This window comes from Centroberyx affinis, unplaced genomic scaffold (genome assembly GCF_046629955.1).
Source record: "Centroberyx affinis isolate AG114_WGS23_722 - 3 ecotype Tasmania unplaced genomic scaffold, CSIRO-AGI_Caff_v1 ptg000010l_1, whole genome shotgun sequence".
In the NCBI taxonomy this organism is placed as follows: domain Eukaryota; kingdom Metazoa; phylum Chordata; class Actinopteri; order Beryciformes; family Berycidae; genus Centroberyx; species Centroberyx affinis.
In genome coordinates, this window is record NW_027278726.1 from 105,953 (window position 1) to 126,302 (window position 20,350).

General features: G+C 42.4%; 1 protein-coding gene across 1 annotated transcript; it reads right to left on the reverse strand.

Moving 5' to 3' along the window:
* Positions 1 to 1,560: 1,560 nt before the first annotated feature.
* On the reverse strand, positions 1,561 to 20,008 carry cers3a (ceramide synthase 3a). Its single transcript, XM_071531678.1, has 11 exons — positions 19,789 to 20,008; positions 13,822 to 14,004; positions 12,914 to 13,031; positions 12,196 to 12,314; positions 12,012 to 12,069; positions 10,723 to 10,773; positions 9,286 to 9,378; positions 8,237 to 8,365; positions 7,148 to 7,254; positions 6,091 to 6,244; positions 1,561 to 4,000 (listed from the first exon to the last, which is right to left on the reverse strand). The coding sequence occupies exons 2-11, from the start codon at positions 13,992 to 13,994 to the stop codon at positions 3,803 to 3,805; spliced, it is 1,200 nt and encodes a 399-aa protein (XP_071387779.1). The 5' UTR covers positions 13,995 to 14,004; positions 19,789 to 20,008; the 3' UTR covers positions 1,561 to 3,802.
* Positions 20,009 to 20,350: the final 342 nt, after the last annotated feature.

Here is a 20,350-nt window from a genome sequence, read left to right on the forward strand (position 1 = left end):
ATTGTATTCTCGTCAGGGTAGAAAAGCCTCTGAAACAGCATTTAGACCATCATGGGACACTAAAACTCTCCATTGAAACCCAGACCAATGCAATTCTTTTGGTGTTAGCAGCTCTTTAAAGCAGGGCGACCCACCATATGTGTTCAATGAGGAAACTCTGGGAAACATTAGCATCTACTATCATGACTGATATCAGATGTTTAATAAAAGACCAATATCGGCCTCATATATTGGCAAGCTCATATATCAGTCTAACCCCAGTCCATATACATGTGTGCCCAAGCGATTAATCCTATTTGAAGGCTTTGATTTCTGATTCTCTCCCCTCCCCCGACGGCCTCGGCTCCTCAGGACAACAGAGCAGCCACCTGATAACAGAATATTCACCCCTGACATCCCTGTGTAGCCAGTGACGTGTGTGTTTTTCCTCGCAAAAACCACTGTTCAGATTTGAGCTTTCATGTCTGACCTGAGATCTGCGCTCGGGGGGGTAATCTCTGCTCCCGACTGACCACAGACGGCCCTTTATGCAGAGAGCGGGAAGTGATTTTCCGAGCTGATAGAGCATGGCAATGTGATCCGCTTTGCACTTTATAATCACCACACTCCCCAACCTGGTCAGCGCACCTTGAAGCAACAATCCTCCTGTTGTGTCTTGAGAACTCAATTTCAGACTTTGCCGGCGATCTGGTTCAACGGGTGATGCCGGGTTTTATCTCGTCAGGGCAAGGCGGACAATATTCCTCTGTGACAGATGAGAGCAAGCGCTGACACTGATGGGCGCTTTCTGACGTAGGTCTTCATCGAGGGTTCCTGTTTATTCACTTGAACCCAGCTGAAGACCCTCAAAAGCCCATATTGGTCATACCCTGGGTCTCAGTCACCAGCCAGTCTCTTCAAGCAGGGAGGTGACTGTCTGTGTGGTATCAGTCAGTCAACCAGTCAGTCAGTCAGTCAGTCAACCAGTCAGTCATATGTATTCCAGTCAGATCTGCAAATTCCTCCAGCATTGAGCAACTTCTCCGACTTTGACATTCCACAAGATGAGAGAAAGCAACGGCCAACCTTTGCTTTTTTGTTTTCATTCCTGCTCACACTGGCGAGAACAACCTTGGATGGGTTTGGAGTAAATGCTTGTGTGTGTGTGTGTGTGTGTGTGTGTGTGTGTGTGTGTGTGTGTGTGTGTGTGCAGGTTTTCAGCATGACCTGGTTTGGGAATCACTAAACACCACTAAGCACCATCCATATTAATCTGACGGGTCTTCGGACAGGTAACAGCGACTCCCACTCGGTCACAATGGGAGCATAACACTGAAAACAAGCCAGACATCGTGTCCTTTGTTGTGCTGAGGATGCAGTCAGCAGTCTCATCCTGCCTCCTGACTCCACAGAGACGATGGTGATGGGCTCCATCTAGTGGGCGACAGTGGGACCACACTAACAGACGACTGCAACGCTTTCTCATGGATTTCTATGAATCTATAGAAGATCTGAGTAAGAACAGTCAGCAATCAACCATTATATATCAAATCAATCTGTAACACACTCATATCTTTCACCATTTTATTGTTGTAGCACAAAAAATACAGAAAAAGTGCTGTATTTTAGACTAATCCTCTAAGCTATTTGTCCTATTTAAGACCCTTCATACAACATACTACACTTCATTGGACTGTATTAAATGCATTTTACATAACAACAATTAAAGCTCAGTCAAGCGTCTTTGATGCTGCTACACATTTTAGCCTCAAGGCTTTTTCCTCAGTGTGTTAGTTAAATGCTGCTGAAATGTTTCTCTGTGGTTCCCCGGGACTGATGTGACGACACGGACTGTCATTCATGTCATCCACACAGTCACCACCTCGCACAATACTTCAATATAATAAATACACTTCAAAAAATGTTGACTATAATGTTATGTGTTATGTGTTATGTGTTCTATGTTCTGTGTTCTGTGTTCTGTGTTATGTGTTATGTGTTATGTGTTATATGTTATGTTATGTTATGTTATGTTATGTTATGTTATGTTATGTTATAATGTTTTTTTTGGAATTACATCAAGCGTCACAATCATATCACCGGTTTTCCTTGTTTTGTTTTCACCAATTCTGCGGAGAACAGAAATACTTCAGAGTTCATTGGCACAGCAATGACGCTTTAAGACAAGAGTAAACATTCCCAAATGGGTTTGTCTTGAATGTAAAAGATTGAAATGCCATCTGTTCACATTACAGCTGATCTACAGTGTGTGTTGTATTGTATTGTATGTTGTATGTATTGTAAAGGAGAAATCCTCCCTCAGGTACACCGACCCGACACTGTTAGATATCATCAATTTATGATCAGTTCATTCCAGGAGTTCTTCTGTGATAAAGTGTTGTCATTAACTTTTTTGGTGTTCCTACTTTCCCTCAACCTGCCTCATCTACTAATACTTCAGTTAGTGATTTCCTACATTTCCCAGAAGGCCCTTCAGCAAACCCCCAGAAAGAGGGTTCTTTATGCGGTTTATGTTTAAGTGGAGAGAGCAATAGCGGTAGTGATAGCTAGTGAGTTTCTCCAGTCGAGAAGGTGAGAGTGGAGAGAGAACAATGCTGTGGTGTGCTGTTGTTATAAAAGAGTTCATTACAAAAAAGTTGCCAAAGAGGGAGTTGTATTTCACGCTACCGACGCAAACCTGCAAGCTGTGGCTGCATTGCATTCTGGTCTATTGGGGCTACTGTCAGTTCAGACATTGGTATCTCCTCTTGTTGAACATCGGTGCAAAATGGAGAGTCTAGAAAGAAGCTCTTGCTCTTTGGTTCTGAGGGACTGACACCAAAACCTGATGATGTTGTAGTTCGCTGAAACATTTTCTGCTATCAAACTCCATTGTAGCTGCTGGAAATGTCTGGATGTGACGTCACGTCGTCTACGTTTGGCCAGTTATCCACAGGAATAAGGACAAATATACCACCACCAACAAGAAAATAAACCCAGAAATGAAGGGTGCATCGCCAATAGCGGTTCTGAACAGTGTTAAAGTGTTTTCTCATGGACTTTTTCCTTTAAACGGTAAGGTGGGACATGATTCGGTACAGTAGGGCCCAGCTGGACAGTGCGGCTTCGAACATAGACTCTCTTACACATTTTTGCTCCGCATGGAGGCGAGCAAAGCGATGTGACCCACCCCCCCCCCCCACCCCCCACCCCCCACAATCATCTGGAGAAGTCCACGGTGATACTGGATCCCATTCGTCTCCCAGTGACCATAAATAACCCCGGCGAGCCAGCAGAAGGTTGATATAAAAGCCAGCAGGCCTTGATGGATGAAACATTGAGGCGAAGCAGCTGGGGGAATGTTTCGGCGGCGCACTAGCTCTGCGGTTCAGAAACAATACGGAACAAATTAGACGTGATGATGAACAAACACTGGGCTTTGTGTTTTGTTTGCTTGTTTGGTTCGCCGCTCTCTGTCGACCTGCGGGGCTTTCAACTGAAACCCTGCCACCGACAACACTGGGGGGGGGGGGGGGGGGGAGTTTTGGATGTAAAAGAAAAAGAGCCAAGAACATCTTCCAGTCTCTTTCTCTGTGTGCGCGCATTGTTCAAAGCACTGGAGCCCTGATGAGCACAGCAGGGCTTTTCTTTCTTTTTTTTTTGAGGAGGGGGGGGCTAGGTCGTATTCCAGCTTCTGAAGTAATAAATCAAATGTTATCCTTATGTTTTTCTTTCCACGTGGGATGAAATGTGTTTGGTGTTGTTCTACCTCTCCGCACCCCGTGCTCTGCGTTGAGGCTCCACGGCTCACACTGAGAGTCGGTCAGTACACCGTCTTTGACTGGCAGGTGTTTCCCGACAGAGATAAGCGTCCAAAGCGGCCGTTCTTGCCCTCCTTTTCACCAGCTCCTACTCCGTTGCCAAGCTTGTGCTGTCGTTCTTCTTCCTCCTCTGCCGGGCTGCTGTCTTCCTCCTCCTCCTCCTCCTCCTCCTCATTGTCGCTTCTCTCATCTCTGGTCAACTATAACAAGAGAAAGGAGAGTGGGGGGGTGGGGTGGTGGTGAGAGAAGCAGATGTAGAGGAAGAGACGAGGAGATAGGAAGCGAGGGAAGGAAAGGAGGAAGAGACGAAGGTGTGCAGCCATTTGCAAATGCAGCAGGCGGCTGGTGGAGCCAATAGCCGAAGGCAAAGAGAACAAAACGTCCACCTGAAAGCATATTTGAAACCTGAGCTGCAGCAACAAACAATGAGCAGGATTTTGGGACTTTGTCAATCAAACCCAGTGAGAACTTGAACTCTCCATAATGTTTACTCCTCTCCTAAATCAGGCTGCTCTCGATGCGTCAGTCTGTCATAAATATATTTCTTAGCGTTAAGTCAAAAATAATTAGGTGCCCATAGCAACAATCTGTCTTGTGTGTGTGTGTGTGTGTGTGTGTGTGTGTGTGTGTGTGTGTGTGTGTGTGGTGCAGTAATAGCGTCTGGCAGCCAGGCAAGCTGTTTCTAACAGAGCAGTACACAGGCCAGCCCAGCCTGTACACAGATGGACGCGAGTAGAGTGAGAACAAAGCAGCAACGATCGGTGGCGTTTAGACGAGACACTCAAACATGCTGGCAAGGGCAAGAGAGGTTTCAACACCAGAGCTGTTAAAATGTGAACACCTGCAGTTACGGGCCGCAACTGAAGACGAACGAGGCTCGGATTCATTATCAGCATTGTTATGGGCCGTAGCAACTGACAGTGTAATAATTGGTCAAAATGTAGTAAAAATTTCCCTCTTCATGAGCCAAGAGTGGAATAAAACCTGTCATTGTAACAGAATGCCAGATATTGTAATAACATCTTCAGACTGATATTGTGCTAATTTAACAAAAGGTACTCACCGTAAAATACAACAATCGCCAGTTAATGTAATAATGTTTGACATCAGGAATAAAAAATTAACTTATTAGCATCATATCAATGTCATGTGATGTTATTACATTATCTGGCAATTTATTACATTAACAGCTTTTGTTTTTGACTCTTATAGAGGGACATTTTATTACATTGTTACCAATTCTTACATTATGGGGGAGTTTTGCATTATCGCTTGCTACACGGGCCATACTTACATTCCTAATCTCTGAAAACACTCTGAGATGTGAAATGATTTGCACAACCCAATCGACCCATTGAACACATGTTCATCAATTCAGGAGATCTGAAGCCTTTCTGATCCTCCAACCACACACTCATCTCCACTGAGTTCAGCCCTGGGTTTACTGCTGTCAAGTCCCTAGACCAGTAATTCTCAACCTTATTCATATCAAGGACCCCTAATTTAGTACACAATAGGGCCACGGACCCCCATTTGATGCGATTTTGTATGTCTGAGAATATTTTTATTGTTAGATATGATTTTGTCCAGAATTCCATGACTATCTGTATTGTAGGGAGAGAGATAACAGAGAAACTATGATCAAAACAGTCATTCTGCCACTGGAAGTTTAACAATTCAACAGTTTGCTGGGGACCCCCTGGAACCCCCTCAAGGACCCCTGGTGGTCCTCGGACATCCCCAGCAAATTGATCAATTGTTAAACTTCAGCATTATTTCATACATTCTGTCATTCATTAACACAATGAGAGAATGTAGAAGAATGACTGTTTTGATCATAGCTTCACTGTTATCTCTATACCTACAATACAGATAGTCATGGAATTCTGGACAAAATCATTCCGACAATAAAGATATTCTCAGAATTGGGTCTGAGAGACAAAATCTCATCAAATGGGGGTCCATGGCCCTAATGTGGACTAAATTAGGGGTCCTTGTTATGAAAAAGGTTGAGAATCACTGGTGTATGCTATAGTGCTAGCATGGAGTATAACAGGTAAGTTGACCAACGGGACAATCTACCAAAAACTCCTATTGCTTTAATGTCTGCACCCACCTAGCTAAGTGAAGTTCACATAAACTGGGAGAATTGCAGCTGTATTGCTGGCAGCAGTCAGATTCAGATCTTATGTGTTAAAACTCCCTAGCAGAGGACAGGTAACACATAACAACGTATATATGAATATATGAATTGGTTAAAACCATTGCCCCCAACTGCTGACAGACTTACAATGCCAAAGAGGAATTTCCTGACCATGCAGAGAATGAGGTAGGCCCAGAATATGTGCAGGAAGAGCAGAACCACCAGCATCACGTTGAAGAAGTAGTAGCCAAAGAAGGGGGGGTACTGGTCTACAGGGTAGACCCAGGTACAGTGGATCAGCCTGAAACACAGTCAGCATAGAAACAATAAGCCACAATCTCTACCTTCCTGGGCCATGACTGGAAAAAGACATTACATTGAACATAAGATCTTGAAAAATGGTTCTTTATCAGTATACAAGTCAAATACCGTAAGAAGTATGATGAGAGAGTAGCTGGACTTTCATGTACTTAACAATTCATCAAATTTGATATATTGTTTGTATTATTATTGTAAATGCAGTCAACCAAATTGTTAGGTTGGCACCATTTAGCCAGTCAGTAATAGTTTTATTCTGCTGGAATAATAAATGCTGTCAGCTCAGCAGCAGGGATTCTACGGAGAAAACAACCCGAGGTAAACATGTCTATCATCTGAGTATAGGCAATGAAAACAGATGCCATCGTATTTCCAAGAAGATCCAGAAACAGCATAACAACATTTGTATCAGCGGTGTCCATGACGACCAGGACACTGACTATGTGCACATGCAGCCTAATAATCTGTTTGTAGGATTAATTTACTCTTATTCCAGATGAACTCATATAAACAAGTCAAGCCCAGTGCAACTGAAACTTCACGTTGATTTTGTTGTGCATAAACAGTCTATTATTCAGTCTGCGATTCAGTCAAGCTGGGTAGATAATCCAAGCGTCGGCTGCATATGAATGAAGCGACTGATGTGAAGAATAAAATGATGTGTTATTCTGGTATATGATCAGCAACACAAAATGCAGGCAAACAGCAGGAAAACAGTAAAGGTTCCTGAGAAATGACTTGGAATTATGTGTCCAAATAAATACAGTTCTGTCTATATCATGTCAAAGAACGTATTGCCTAACATAGACTGCATGCAGCATGCTCATGCATACACATACATGCATACACACACATGCACACACACACACTTCATTTATCAGCTTACCAAAATGGGAAGATGATGAGTCGTGTTACCATAAACACTATGGCAAACACAACAAAAAGAGTATTGCAGGTTTTCTCCCATTTGGCATAGTTAAATAACTTGGCAGACTAAAAGAAAGAGGAATCGTGTTGTTAGTTATCCACAATCAAAAACATACAGCAAGCTGTTACTGAATTAAATAGGCTGCATAAATCTCCTTTTTTGTCAGTAATCACTTCCAAGCACTTTGTATTCTCTGGCCGTTTTGAATCGTTTAGATCATCTCAAAACCTACGCCTTTACTGACAACAGCAGGTGCTTTCTAAGAGAGACAGTGTCGGAAAATGTTGTTGTTTGGAAGAGACGATGGAATACATGGAGGCCTGATGGCTCCTCAGAGACGAGATCCTGCTGCACTAAATCCACCAAGTCAGGGACAGTTTGTTTGGTTTGACTGGAACAAGGACCTGAGGACTCTTTTCTTCCCTTTCATTCCTAAATCTTATTCTATTGTTTTTTACTTTTTTTTAAGTTTAAAGGATAAGTTCGGCAATTCTGGACCAATATGTTTGTCCCTTACATACCTGTAGTACTTGGACCCACAGACAATATTGGCTCCAGAGTCAGCCATTGGTCTAAACAGCGAGCTCTGTTGCCTGTTGCTGCTAACAATGAGTCCAAATGGGGTTTGTCAAAATATCTCACAAAAAAAAACAGTATGTGAAAAAGATATGGCGACCAACCAACACATTTATATCACCAGCCGGAAAAGTAACAGCACCGCTCCATTTCCATTCAGTGGATCGTCTTCCACCAAACTGTTTATAATCTGACTTGACCCGTCCAAAACTAGATCACTCAGTAACACACTTTCACCCCACTGCAGTCTGTGCTGCGGCAGAGAAAAATTGTTCTGTGATTTCCTGATTAGTGTAAGTGTGTGTAATGGAGGAACTGTGTCAGTCAGAACAGTTGACTCTGGAATCAATATTCTCTGTGGGTCCATGTAGGGATGTAACAGACATATTATATATAGGTCCAAAATTGCCGAACTTATTCTATAAATGTAAGCCAGTTTACAGTTTAAGCCCCAGCGTGGCCCTGACTGACCTCCAGTAAAACATCAGAGGCATCGTGGACGATCATGACCAGGGTTCCAATGCGGATGTAGTTGACGCACCAGGAGAACGCCAGGAGGACCAGGGTGGCCAAGTGGTGAATGATTTGCTCCTTAAAGTCCTGAATGAGGAGGGAAATAAAAAGATTTGTTTGCATGCTGTGTAATGGGGCCTATTATTGGCCTTGTATTAAAAACCTTCCAGCTCTGATATGATGGAGGTTCCTCCCTGATTACATCTAGTAAATATGTTTTATTATCAGCTTCAGGGTGTCAACCTGTAAAACCTGACATGAAACCTGCCTCACCCTGCCTTAAGGAGCTGCCAACCCAGCTAAAACAGCTCCATTAATCTGGATGGGGTCTGGAGAGTTTCAGTGTCCCATGATGGGCTAAATTAGTTTTTTGTATTTTTTTGGCATGAAAAGTAAGCAAGCGTGTCCTTTCTCAGAGGCCCCATTGTGAATGGAAAATGTTTTGACATGCTGATCATGAAGCAAAGCTTTTTAATTGTGGCAAGGTAACATGTTTTAAAGCTCCAATCCATGATGGCAGTGTGTCGCCCCTAGAGGACATACGGTCACCCCATTACTGGCTTTGTTTTCGTTTGGATTAATTTGATTGATGACATTTCTACTCTCAAAATGATTGACTGGGCCATAGATACAAGGGCTGGCATTACATGAGGGTTAAAATGTTACTGTATTTAATGAGCTTGTTTTTGAGGCTGTGAAAAGTTTGTTTGCATTTGTGTCATTTGCAAGATTTGAACTAAAGCTGACCTCTTATATTTTCTGCACTACAATGAGTTGTGAACATTGAGAAATGTTCACTTCCAAGTTCAAGTCAAACACTTCATGAATCTATGTGAACATATATACTGTATGGCCAAATAAAACTCAAGCCGGGCCCCTAATATGAGAATAAGAGAAACTAAGAGGCTTAGAAATATAACTAGAACAACAAGTGGGGGATTACACATCAGGAGTGCAGAGATTGAGCCAAGTTGAACAGTGCTGGGCCTCTAACAGCCGCTACTCACCTTCCTCTTCACATCAAAGGCAACACTGAAGAGAAGAGACCCATAGAAGCTCATCTCCAAGATATAATACCAGTACTGAGACTCCAGCATGGACTAGAGAGAGAGAGAGAGAGAGAGAGAGAGAGAGAGAGAGAGAGAGAGATGGGGAGGGGAGGATGGTATGTAACATGAACCTACAGTGAATCTCAGTCACACAGAAAAAGCCTGTAAACAAAGATTTGTCCCTTAAGGCCTACTCTCTTTGTCTGAAGCCCTCTAGCTGGGAGGAAGGAACTCTATATCACTCTATTGTGCAACTCTAAACCAGCATCTCCCATTCAGCTCCATCCTCCAAGGGCAAGCACTGTTTGATAATGTAGGTCTGGGATCATACATAATCCTGCCGCCGCAGTGTGCCAGGCTGACTGACATCATAGTTTTTATGATGAGGGTCTATTTTACATAGTAAGGAGCACAGCCAGGATCCAAGCCAGATGCACATTCCCCCCCTCGTAAAAACAACTACAACACAGCACCATTGCTAAATAAGGACCTGAGTGTTGTTTCATTTGGACCCAAGGTGAGAATTATCAGGGTTTAATGGACCAGAAAGGCTATAAAACTGGACATTTACACGAAAGTAGTCCTGTTAGAGTTATTTAGTAACATTTGACTTTAAGTGGTGCTCAAGGCATTATAAGCACATTGTGAGTGCATGATTGTTGAATAATCAGAGCATGATATAATAAACACATAGAATAAAAAATTTAGAGGGTTGAACATTTTATGGGGCAACCGCATAGTAAAACTAATACACCAAGTTTTGGGGAGATTGTCCCGTTGGTCAGCTTAGCCATAAAGAGATGAGGACATAGACACTAAAATCATCCATGTGTCCCAGGTAGATTGTTGGCTCTGATGCTCCATGCTAACACTTTAGAATACACCATGTTGGTAGGACTGACTTTTTTGTTAAATGGTCTGTCATACATTTTAAAAAGAAATTATTATTAACTCAATATGTTGCCAGGTTTATTTTCAGGTGAACAACCATGTATTCATCCACTGTGCAGTGATTTTTAGCTGTACACAGTCTATCTTCGGCCACCGCTTTCACTTCGTTAACAGGGAAAATAAAGTTATTTTTTTTATCATATTTTGTGTAAATTTGACTAATCTCCTACACAAAACTGACTTAGACGTATATAATCTTTGTACCTGCTGTAAGTTCTCTTTTTCTTACTACTGAGATAATGCTAGCGGCCTGTATCACTCAACATAGTGTATGCTAAAGTGTTAGCATGGGGCATTGGGACAATCTCCCAAAAACTTAGTTTATTCCTTTAATGACATGATACTGATTGTAATATCCTGATGTATTAGTATTACTGCCAATTCAAATTCAAACTCCTAAATTTAAAAAACACACAACACACAGTATTACTCCTGCATACGAACCTGCTTTGGAAAACCCGTCCATACTTCCCGAGTGTCATAAAACCATTCTTTCTGCAAAACCATAGGGACAAAACAGCATTTCATCATTACACTTTATTTGAAAATACAGCAGAGCGCTGCAGACATTGCTTGTTGTTCTGGTTTTCCATTTTCCTGTCCTGTACTCATTGTTCATTGTCTCGCTCCGCAGCAGAATGACTCAAGAGTAATGCTCTATTTCAGCCAAAATGAGTGTCTTCTCAGTCTGCTGCCTTTCCCAGGCCTCTTGCTTGTATAAGTGTGTTTGTGTGTGTGTGTGTGTGTGTGTGTGTGTGTGTGTGTGTGTGTGTGTGTGTGTGTGTGTGTGTGTGTGTCTGTGTGCATGTGTTCCCAGCTGTAGCCTACTTATTGTAAGCCAATTACATGTTGCTGCACTTTGCGAGAGAGAAATGCCCAATGGTGGAATACCAAAATATCCTAAATGAAAAGACATAGATACATCGTGTTAGTTAAGAAATTTTAAATGTAGCTACTAAGAGTAAGAGAGTACGAGTAAGAGTATATTATGCTCTTGCTCAGGCAATATAAAAACAAGGACAGAGAGTTCAATGAGATATTGTTAGCCTACTGTAAGACTATGCTGAGCATTCTTAAAATACGAAAAAATTCACTTCATTACTCAATCTGTGTTTTAAAATACCTGAAAATGTCCATCCCCATTATTCAATAACATTACTATGTCACGTTTCTTTTGCTACTAGCTTCCAAATAGCTAGCAAGGCTAGCAAACTAGCTAGCAACAACCAGGCTAACACAAACCATTTAATAATTATAATTACAGACTTCACCAACCTCAACAAGTAGGCTCCACAAAAAAGCTACTCAGTTACAGTAATGAGTAAATGAAAGTCTACTTCCACCCTTTATGCTTCAGCTGTTTGCATGTCTGGCAACAGCATCTCTTTTTGTAGTCACACCTCTTATCAAACTCATTTTGGACAGAGTTACATACAAAATGGCATTTATTCAAACACTATGAGCAAAAACAACACTAATATATTCACATTAAAAATCTCAGTTAGGATGAGAGCAACTCCCAACAGGCTGCTGCTGTTTTGTTTTGTTCTTGACTACATGCTGCTCTTTTATTGCGTCCAACATAAAAGCTTGCATTAAGAATGAAAAACAGCAGTTGTGGTGTCTTCTTGGGAGTTGCTGCCATGCCACAGAGCTTAATAGGAAGATGTTGTGTTTGTGGATGAGGACCCGGTCACTGATGGACTCATGTTACGAACATATAGGCTACTCACGTCGTAAAGCGCTACTATTCCTCCGATGAACGCCAACAGATAGAAGGCAAACCTCCAGCTGCAGGAACCAGAGGGGAGACACATGGACTGTGGTTATTGGAAGTAAGGCAGTATTATCAGTATACACACACACACACACACACACACACACACACACACACACACACACAGAGAGAGTTTTGACCTGGCCTCTCTGAACTTCTTGAGGACTCCAGGACGGTCCTGGTTGCGTCTTCGCCTGAACCAGCGCTCAACTTGCCTCACCGACCAACTGCTTTTCTTAGACAGCCCATCAATGTCTGCCTGGATAGGAGTGAACACACACACACACATACACACACACACACACACACACACACACACACACAAATGCTGTGATCCTCAGAGAAATATAGTTATTTAGTTCTATATACGATGTCTTAGATGTTGTGGACTAGATAGATAGAAACATCAAAAGTCTGGACCCCTCTGAAGAAACACACAGCAGGGGGGCAGACACACACACACACACACACACACACACACAGCCAGACTCACACACACACACACAAGGAGGGATTAGTAATATGTGTGTAATGTGTGTAGACACCATTAGTGGTCTGTGGTCTGTGGTCTGTATCACAGGTAGGAATGTCAGTTGGCGTAAGCTCAGAGAAAGATTATTACCCTGGGTTTAGTGTCTCATGGTCTAAATGTTGTTCCAGAGGTTTTTTCCACCCAGACAAAAATAAAATTATAGCGGAAACACTGAATGCTTACTGAACACTGAAGATTTTGGCATGAGAATAGCCAAATTTATACATAAAGATACTGAATATCGGCACAAAATATCAGCTATCAATGGCTTCAGTCCAAAAAATATAAGCATCGGCACTGAAGGGTTTGAGAGAAGATTTGTTTACCTGACCAGGATTTCTAGAGTGAGATATGTAGTACAGTTCCAGGATGGGGTTGTCCACTACTTTCAGGTGGACTTTCTCCTTGATCCCAGCAGAGGCTGCAAGAGGCGTCGCTATGAACCTGCATGGGACAGAGCATAATGGATAGGAGCAAACACACACACAAAGGTTAAATTGAAACTAGATAGCTACTTCCCTCTAGCAACGTAGAGGAAGGCTTCCAACAACAGCAGCAGTCACGTAAGGAAAGGACATAGATACTACTGTTAGACTAATACAGGTCCACTCAGTCAATAGATACATATAATAATACTTTTTTTGTATCAATATTATACCGGTTGTTTATATTTCACCTGAAATGACTCTAATGCGACCTTTTGATCGGATTCCACACAAGTATTCATGAATATGTTTTATTAGTAGTAGTAGTAGTAGTAGTAGTAGTAGCAGTAGTAGTAGTAGCATCCTGGGTTTTAGTGTCCCATGATGGTCTAAATGCTGTTTCAGAGGCTTTTCCATCGTGACAAGATTTAGATTCTAGGGGAAACACTGAATAATTGTAATTTTTGAGAATGTTTTGGCATTAAAATGGGCAAATTTGAAGATATTGAGTGTCGGCTATCGGCAGCTTTGTCCCAAAAATATCGGTATTGGCCTTCAAAAACCCATATCGGTCGAACCCTAATAGTTATTACTGACATGTCAGTGCATTCCTTAAAACTCTCGCTTCAGTAGAGAAACTCTGGGTAACTGTGCTTAGAAATCACTGAACTATGAAACTCATTTCCCTTGGCAGTGTTAGCAAAGCGCATCATAATATACTGTAATATACTGTCCAATGCTTTGCCGGAGAATGACAAAGCTGCAGAGTAACCATGTGGAAGAGTAGGTTTGCGGCATGAGGATCTCACCTTTCGAACAGATATCTGATGAGTAAGAAGGTTACAGCGTAGGGGCCGGTGACGTAGAGGTGTGAGGCTTTGGCGTAGACCCATCCCTCCCTGTCCTCCAGGTCCGCCCACGTCAGGTTGACCGGCAGCCAGATTCGGTCCCACCAGAACCACTCGTACACCGTGTCAAACATCCCTTCCGCCCTAACAGAGGCAACAGGGTACACAAGGATGGGAAAGTTCCTGTAGCCACGCAGCAAGGATCAGGATTAGACTTGTGTTCATAGGGCCCGACAATTCACGACAACTTTTGTTGAAACAAAGGGGTAAAGAACTGATCCACAAGGAGTCGTCCATCAAATTGAGGTTCAAGTCCATCATGAAGCTCCATACAGCGTTCAACCTGGGCCCAATCCAGACCTTGACCTAAGTGTCTCGCTGAATGGTTTTGGTTTTAAGTTTTAATGCTCCACAGATTCCAACCCTGGAGTTACTGCGGGGATACAAGGCTTCCAGAAGAAACATTGAGGTGAAGATATGTAAATCAAGGCGTGTCCACCTTCACATTACGATACACAGATTCAGTTCCATCAGTTTCATGATGTAAAACAAGAAATCTTCATACTAATGCATGCAAAAGACATCAAATAGGATATGGTATAGTATGGTATGGTATAGCACATGGATGCATTTAAATCTATCTTACAACTCTTCACAACTAAGCTAGACGTGTCAATCATCTAGTCGGGTTTTGAAGGGATCATCAAAGGAGAGCGCATCACCAGCATGTACAGAGGGTGTCAACAAATCATTTAAATTGGCTGAGTTTCACAGGAGCCCAGTACATCCAGTATTTCTGCATGGGTAATGTTCTCGACTTGTGGAGATTGATTTGCAGATCAAACAGCCAACATTCCTCCCCCTTGTTACTCCAGGTAACATGTACATCTTTTCAATCCTAGGTGTTCTGCACCAGCCGGACAGGGTGTCCAAGGATGTTTTAGCAGTATCTCTGGCACTGTATCTCACCACCTGGGACGGTTCTATATATATATATATATACTGTATGTGCATTGGTCATATCAAGGACAAATCCCACTGTGTTGCTTTCCAAATGTCATTCAAACATTCCATGAGCATTCGATTGGTGTGTGATGAGCAATGCAATTGAAGAGGGGCTCGTCAATGAGTAGAAAGCAGTTGTCATTAAGACCCTCATCTTTTGATATAGCCTACCATTTATTTTGGACATAAACATATGTTTTCTACAATCAGTGCCTCAAGCACATTGTGTAAATTCAATCTTTGTGTGTGCAAAATTTAATTCTAAGTGCATGATATTTAAAGTTGCAATTTCCAATGCAGTGTTGACACACTGGCAGCTCCAAAATGGCAGTGAGAGGTAACTGTTTAACATCAATACCCATACTTACTTACTACTTTTACTTACTTTCTTACTACAGTAGCCAGAAATGATGTATTGTGATGTCAGTAAATTGCACTCAGCATGCTCATGTTTACCAACCTAGCTGGTCTGTGATGCTTCACACTAAAGGATACTAAACAGATGAGAAACATACATTTCCCATTTTTGATTTGTCACTTCCTGTGTGGAGAAGATTTCCCGCCTTTGACTAACAATTTAGGCAAATAGGAGGAATCTACAGCAGTTACTCAATTAGTGGGGATGGGACACTCTTCTCTATTGCAGCCCTACTTTGTGATTTAGGCTGATAAAATGGATGGATTCTTACATAAAAATCTTGCATAATACAATTTTACAGGCAATGCTTTAGCACAAAGACATGGACAGGAGGAAAGGCCATGGTCTAATTTTCCATGAGATTCCTATCCTTCCCATCCTTCCCCAATGGGAAGAAGCAGCAGCCAAGGTTTCCATTAAACTTGTGTGCAAGCAAACGCACGCCCAAAATCCTCTGTGCGTACTTCACGCAGCCACATTAACCTTCCATACTTAAATATCCTGCAATTGATCACAAATGATTATACAATTGCATTGAGGAATTACTATTGAGCGCATCCAATGGGGTTAATTAGTTATTTTCAGTGACAGAGAGTTGGACCCTAGAAGCTGTAGAGGAGATGCATTCCAGCAGGCTGCAGGATACAGTCAGAGTCGCTCCAGTTAAGTGCACATGACGTTCTGTATTTCCAAAACAAATATTGACCCAGCGATCCCTCCCTTTTTCTCAAGATCGCTTCCACGCCTAGTTTAACGGCCCGCACCCAAACTCACACACACACACACACACACACAGAGAGGGAGGAGAGAGAGAGAGACAGAGAGATAGAGAGAGATGTGAGGTGGGGGGGAGATGTGAGGGGGAGGAGGTAGAGACACAGAGAAAGAAACACACCACAAAAAAAAATGACAACGAAAGCCTGGGCCGCAGCCTAGCAACACATCACGGCACAAAACAGTTAATAATGGAGCCAATTTGTGGTGTGTGTGTGTGTGTGTGTGTGTGTGTGTGTGTGTGAGTGTATGTGTGTGTTCTGTTGGGAGGTAAAACACTCCTGCTGGAACAGTCAATAACATCTATAGGGGCACTGGGTTGACTCAGGCTGACAAGAAGCCCATTCACTCCTCCTATCAAGCGCCAATCTAAAGGCAAGTTGTTCAATCTCCCACTCATTCCCCAAGATCCAAAACAACAAGAGGACAAATGGGACGCTCCTCTGAATAGAGGCAGCGAGTCAGGACGGCAGTTGGAAAGGGGGGGGGGGGGGGGGGGGGTAAAGGTACTGAAGACTAGGTGGATATTAAAGTCTGTCTCTCCCACAGTGACAGTAATAGGAAAACAGCAATGACACTCACTATTTATTGCGCTATTAGGGAATATACAGCAGCTAGACAAAATGAAAGAGTAACTTTTTTTTTTTTACAAAGTCGGCTACACAGCTACACAGACAAGTCATATGAAGACAGAGATTGACAGACACATAATAGGATAGTTAACTAAACACAAACTCGATGATTAACACAGAACTGAACACTCTCAACAAAAACCTGTACTGAGCTTCACAAAGCTGGTAACTGTGTCAGTCTGCCATTCAGAAACCTCTTGTATCCAAGGCCAACAGACAAACATGCATAACCTGTCAGTGTCAGGAGCTCGAGACCCGGAGCCCTGAGCCACGGAAAACAGTAATGTGGTCCGATGAGTCATCTTCATGTATTGTTATGTGTTTTCATTATTGTGTGCCAGGGTTATGACGGCAAAGTGGAGGAGCGGAGGAGGAAGGAGGAAGAGAAGCAGACGAGGAAAAGGAAAATTCCCTCTGGGTTTGAGATATTTAGCTCATTCCAGGAGTTATTTTGCCATCAAGTGTTGTAATTGACCTTTATGGTGTAACACTTTCCCTCAATCTGCCTCGTCTTCTTCTACTTCAGTCAAAAGGTGGCTGTATGGGCGTATACATAGCTTGACGGAGTGACCATTCAGCTGTGGGTCACACTTGTCTGTATCTCCCCTTACTCAACGTATGTCCTGTGACTGCATTGCATTCTGGTCTATTGAGGCTACTGTCGGTGGAGAAATTGGTCTCTTTGCCTCTCTACAATGGAACCTGACATTTACCACTGATGTTTTAGATAAATGAAAAATTTTCTGCTATCCAGCTCCATTGTAGCTGCACTGGAAATATCCTGACATGATGTCCCGTTGTCTACGTTTGGCCAGTTATCTGCGAGAATAAGAAAAATACACCAAACAACAAAATGGGCCCAGAAATGCGAGGTACATCAAAAATAGCTGTTTTTTTTATCAGTCTACAAGTGTTTTTTCCTTTAAAAATAATGCAACATCAGTGGAGCCGTCCTATGCAGGCAGCCCAAAGCCAGTTTATGGCTGCTGCTCAGCTCTACAAATACAGTCTCATTATAGCTGACAAATGACAGAATAACAAGGATAGCAGCAAGGATGCAGGAAGTAGATGTGGTAGTAGTAGTAGTAGAGACGCATGTGAGTCCCATGGCTGAAAAATGTTGCGTACAGCCTGATGATGCATTTTGATAACTTCATATATGTGCAGCATTGTAACGTTTAGAGGTTTTGCTGTGTTGTAAATGAGAAGTGGGGGTGTATGTTGGGGCCTTGCCCTCTCAGGGACCGTGTTGACGTCAAAGCCTGTGTCAGCACATTTAGCAACCCCCCCCCCCGTTCAGCAGCGTCAGAGCCCGACTCAGCATTTTCTTTACCCCTCGGAGGAACACATGGCCGGGCGCAAAAACTCCAGCAGAGACGATGGGATCAAACCCAATAAAATCTATTATCAACACTTATTTCCCCATGTGTTGGATTATTGTAAAATACACTTTGCTTTTACGTGAACTATGGTCTGTTTTGTTGGTTTTGTTATTCTATGTGTAATTTTTTGGTCACATTTGCATTTTTATTTATTACTTACATTTTTTATTGATTTTGTGAGGCACTTTGTAACATTGTTTTGATAAGTGCTTTATAAATAGCGGTGGTTATTGTTGTTGTTGTTAGGGTATATATTATTATTATTATTATTATTAATAATATTAGTAGTAGTAGTAGTATTGTTGTTGTTGTTATTAGTATGAGTATTAGTATTATTATATTATTATGGCATGCTAAATGTCAAACATCATATCAAACTATAGGCACATTGCCTGCGTGATAGTTGGTTTTTAAATAACGAATAAGACTGCTAAACAGGCTAGGCATTATAATCTCCAATGTCCTATCCATGAGGGGAAAGGCCTTTTTAGCACTGATGGACCGGTCCTTAGAGAGAATCTTTTTGCTGCCACAATATGAGCATTTCTATTGAAACCCACTGGGGATTCACTCAGTGAAGCGCAGGACAAAACGTGTTCGGCCTGCATACTGTATGGGCAAGTCTCTGTCTGGCTTCTCCTTTCAGCGTCTCACATTCTCCTCCTCACCTGCATCAGCATAAACTGTAGCTGTGCCCATATTTTTAATCAGCTCCATCAGGGTGACAAACATTTCTCCTATGTGGGTCGGTATGGGAGCAGTGTAAATGACTTCTTTCTGGGCTTTGAGGCGCAGGATGAGGGATGGAAAAAACATATATTTAATGAATATGCTCAGGAGTAAAGGGAAAATATGATCAAAATTTTTTGGCAGAACTCAGATGGGATTAAACCTGACCATATTTTTAACAACAAATTTCAGGTGGAGTCAATTAGTTGTTATGAAAAAGGCCAAATGAAGAATAAAACTCATATAAGTAACGCATTAAAACCCATTGTTCACCAGCTAGAATCGTCCCCAAAAAACATGTCAGTTGTCAAGGACTTAATATAAGAGAACTGTTCTGACCTCTGAGGACAAACATATAGGAGGAAAGAATAAAAATACTGAAAATGTATCATTGAAGATAATGTTGAACATTTCATCATCATATTCTGACAGGTCTTTTATGAGGTTAGCAGTTCAAGTGACATTTAAAAACATTTGGCCCCAGTCAAAGCAATCGTAATTACACCTTTACATAGCTGTTGGCACTACAAAGGTTGCCACAGCAATAGAGGTCCTTGAAACTGTGAAACGAAGCCAGATAGATTTTTTTTTTTTTTTTTGAAATCGATGAAAACCACCTTATTAACCCAGACCTTTTGATTTCACCAAGAAGGCAGACCACACAACCTGGATCTTTAGAGGCTCTTTTTTCTCAGTGCGTTGATCTTCTCTGAGAACAGAGGCGTTATTCATCCCAACTCAGCCATGACAAAGCTCACAGAGCCCGAGAGCAAACTTCACTTACTGTAAGATCTCCCTTGGCTCATACATCTCCCTCCTTTTGGCTTCAGGCAGCCTTGAACACTTATCCACACCATTGGTAAATAGATTTGCGCCGGGAATAGGTACCAGAAAACTGGGATTTGTCACTCAGATCCGAAGGGAAAACAAGCAGAGGGGGTAGATTTCACCGAACAAGTTCCAAGGTCATAGGAAAACACGGGCTTACCTTTCCACAGTCAGTGCTGTAGCGGAGAGAGCAGGTGAGGGCTGGTCTGTCCACAAGCGGGGGACTGCTGATCCTGTGTTTGCTGTGGGAAATTAACACGAATGGCAAAATCCTCTATTCCCCTCCACAGCAGGCAGGCAGCCACTCTCTCTTTGTTTGACATTCTTTAGGGTCACACCCAGCTCAGCCACAATTACCTGGGAGGGTTGTTTTCCCCCCTCCAGGTAGTAGGGCATAGAGGTAGGCTAGCGGATTGCCACAACACACACACACACTTTTTTTTCTCCCTGCCCTCAAGGGATCCTCATAACCTTGTTTGCATTGTGTTCCTGATAACGTACAAAAGATTCTCCCACAAAACAAACCTTCAAGTAGAACTATAACGGATAGGCGGGAGGTGTGGCGAGACAGAAATGGAAGTGGAAGGAGTTTGATAGGCTTTTGCAGGGAGAAAAAAAAGTCAATAGGCATACAGTACAGTATGTGCGTAGGCAGTGATGTAAATGGTAAATATAAAGATGAGTAAACTATGACCTCCAGTCAAACCACCAGCAATGTCAAC

What these genes read in the sequence shown, in the direction of transcription:
- cers3a (XM_071531678.1), bottom strand. Translation starts at nt 13,994, where the DNA reads ATGTTTGACACGGTGTACGAGTGGTTCTGGTGGGACCGAATCTGGCTG. An exon ending in ATCAGATATCTGTTCGAAAG is followed by an intron (nt 13,032 to 13,821) that starts GTGAGATCCTCA and finishes TGTCCCATGCAG; the next exon opens with GTTCATAGCGACGCCTCTTG. An exon ending in CCTTTGATGTGAAGAGGAAG is followed by an intron (nt 8,366 to 9,285) that starts GTGAGTAGCGGC and finishes CTCCTCATTCAG; the next exon opens with GACTTTAAGGAGCAAATCAT.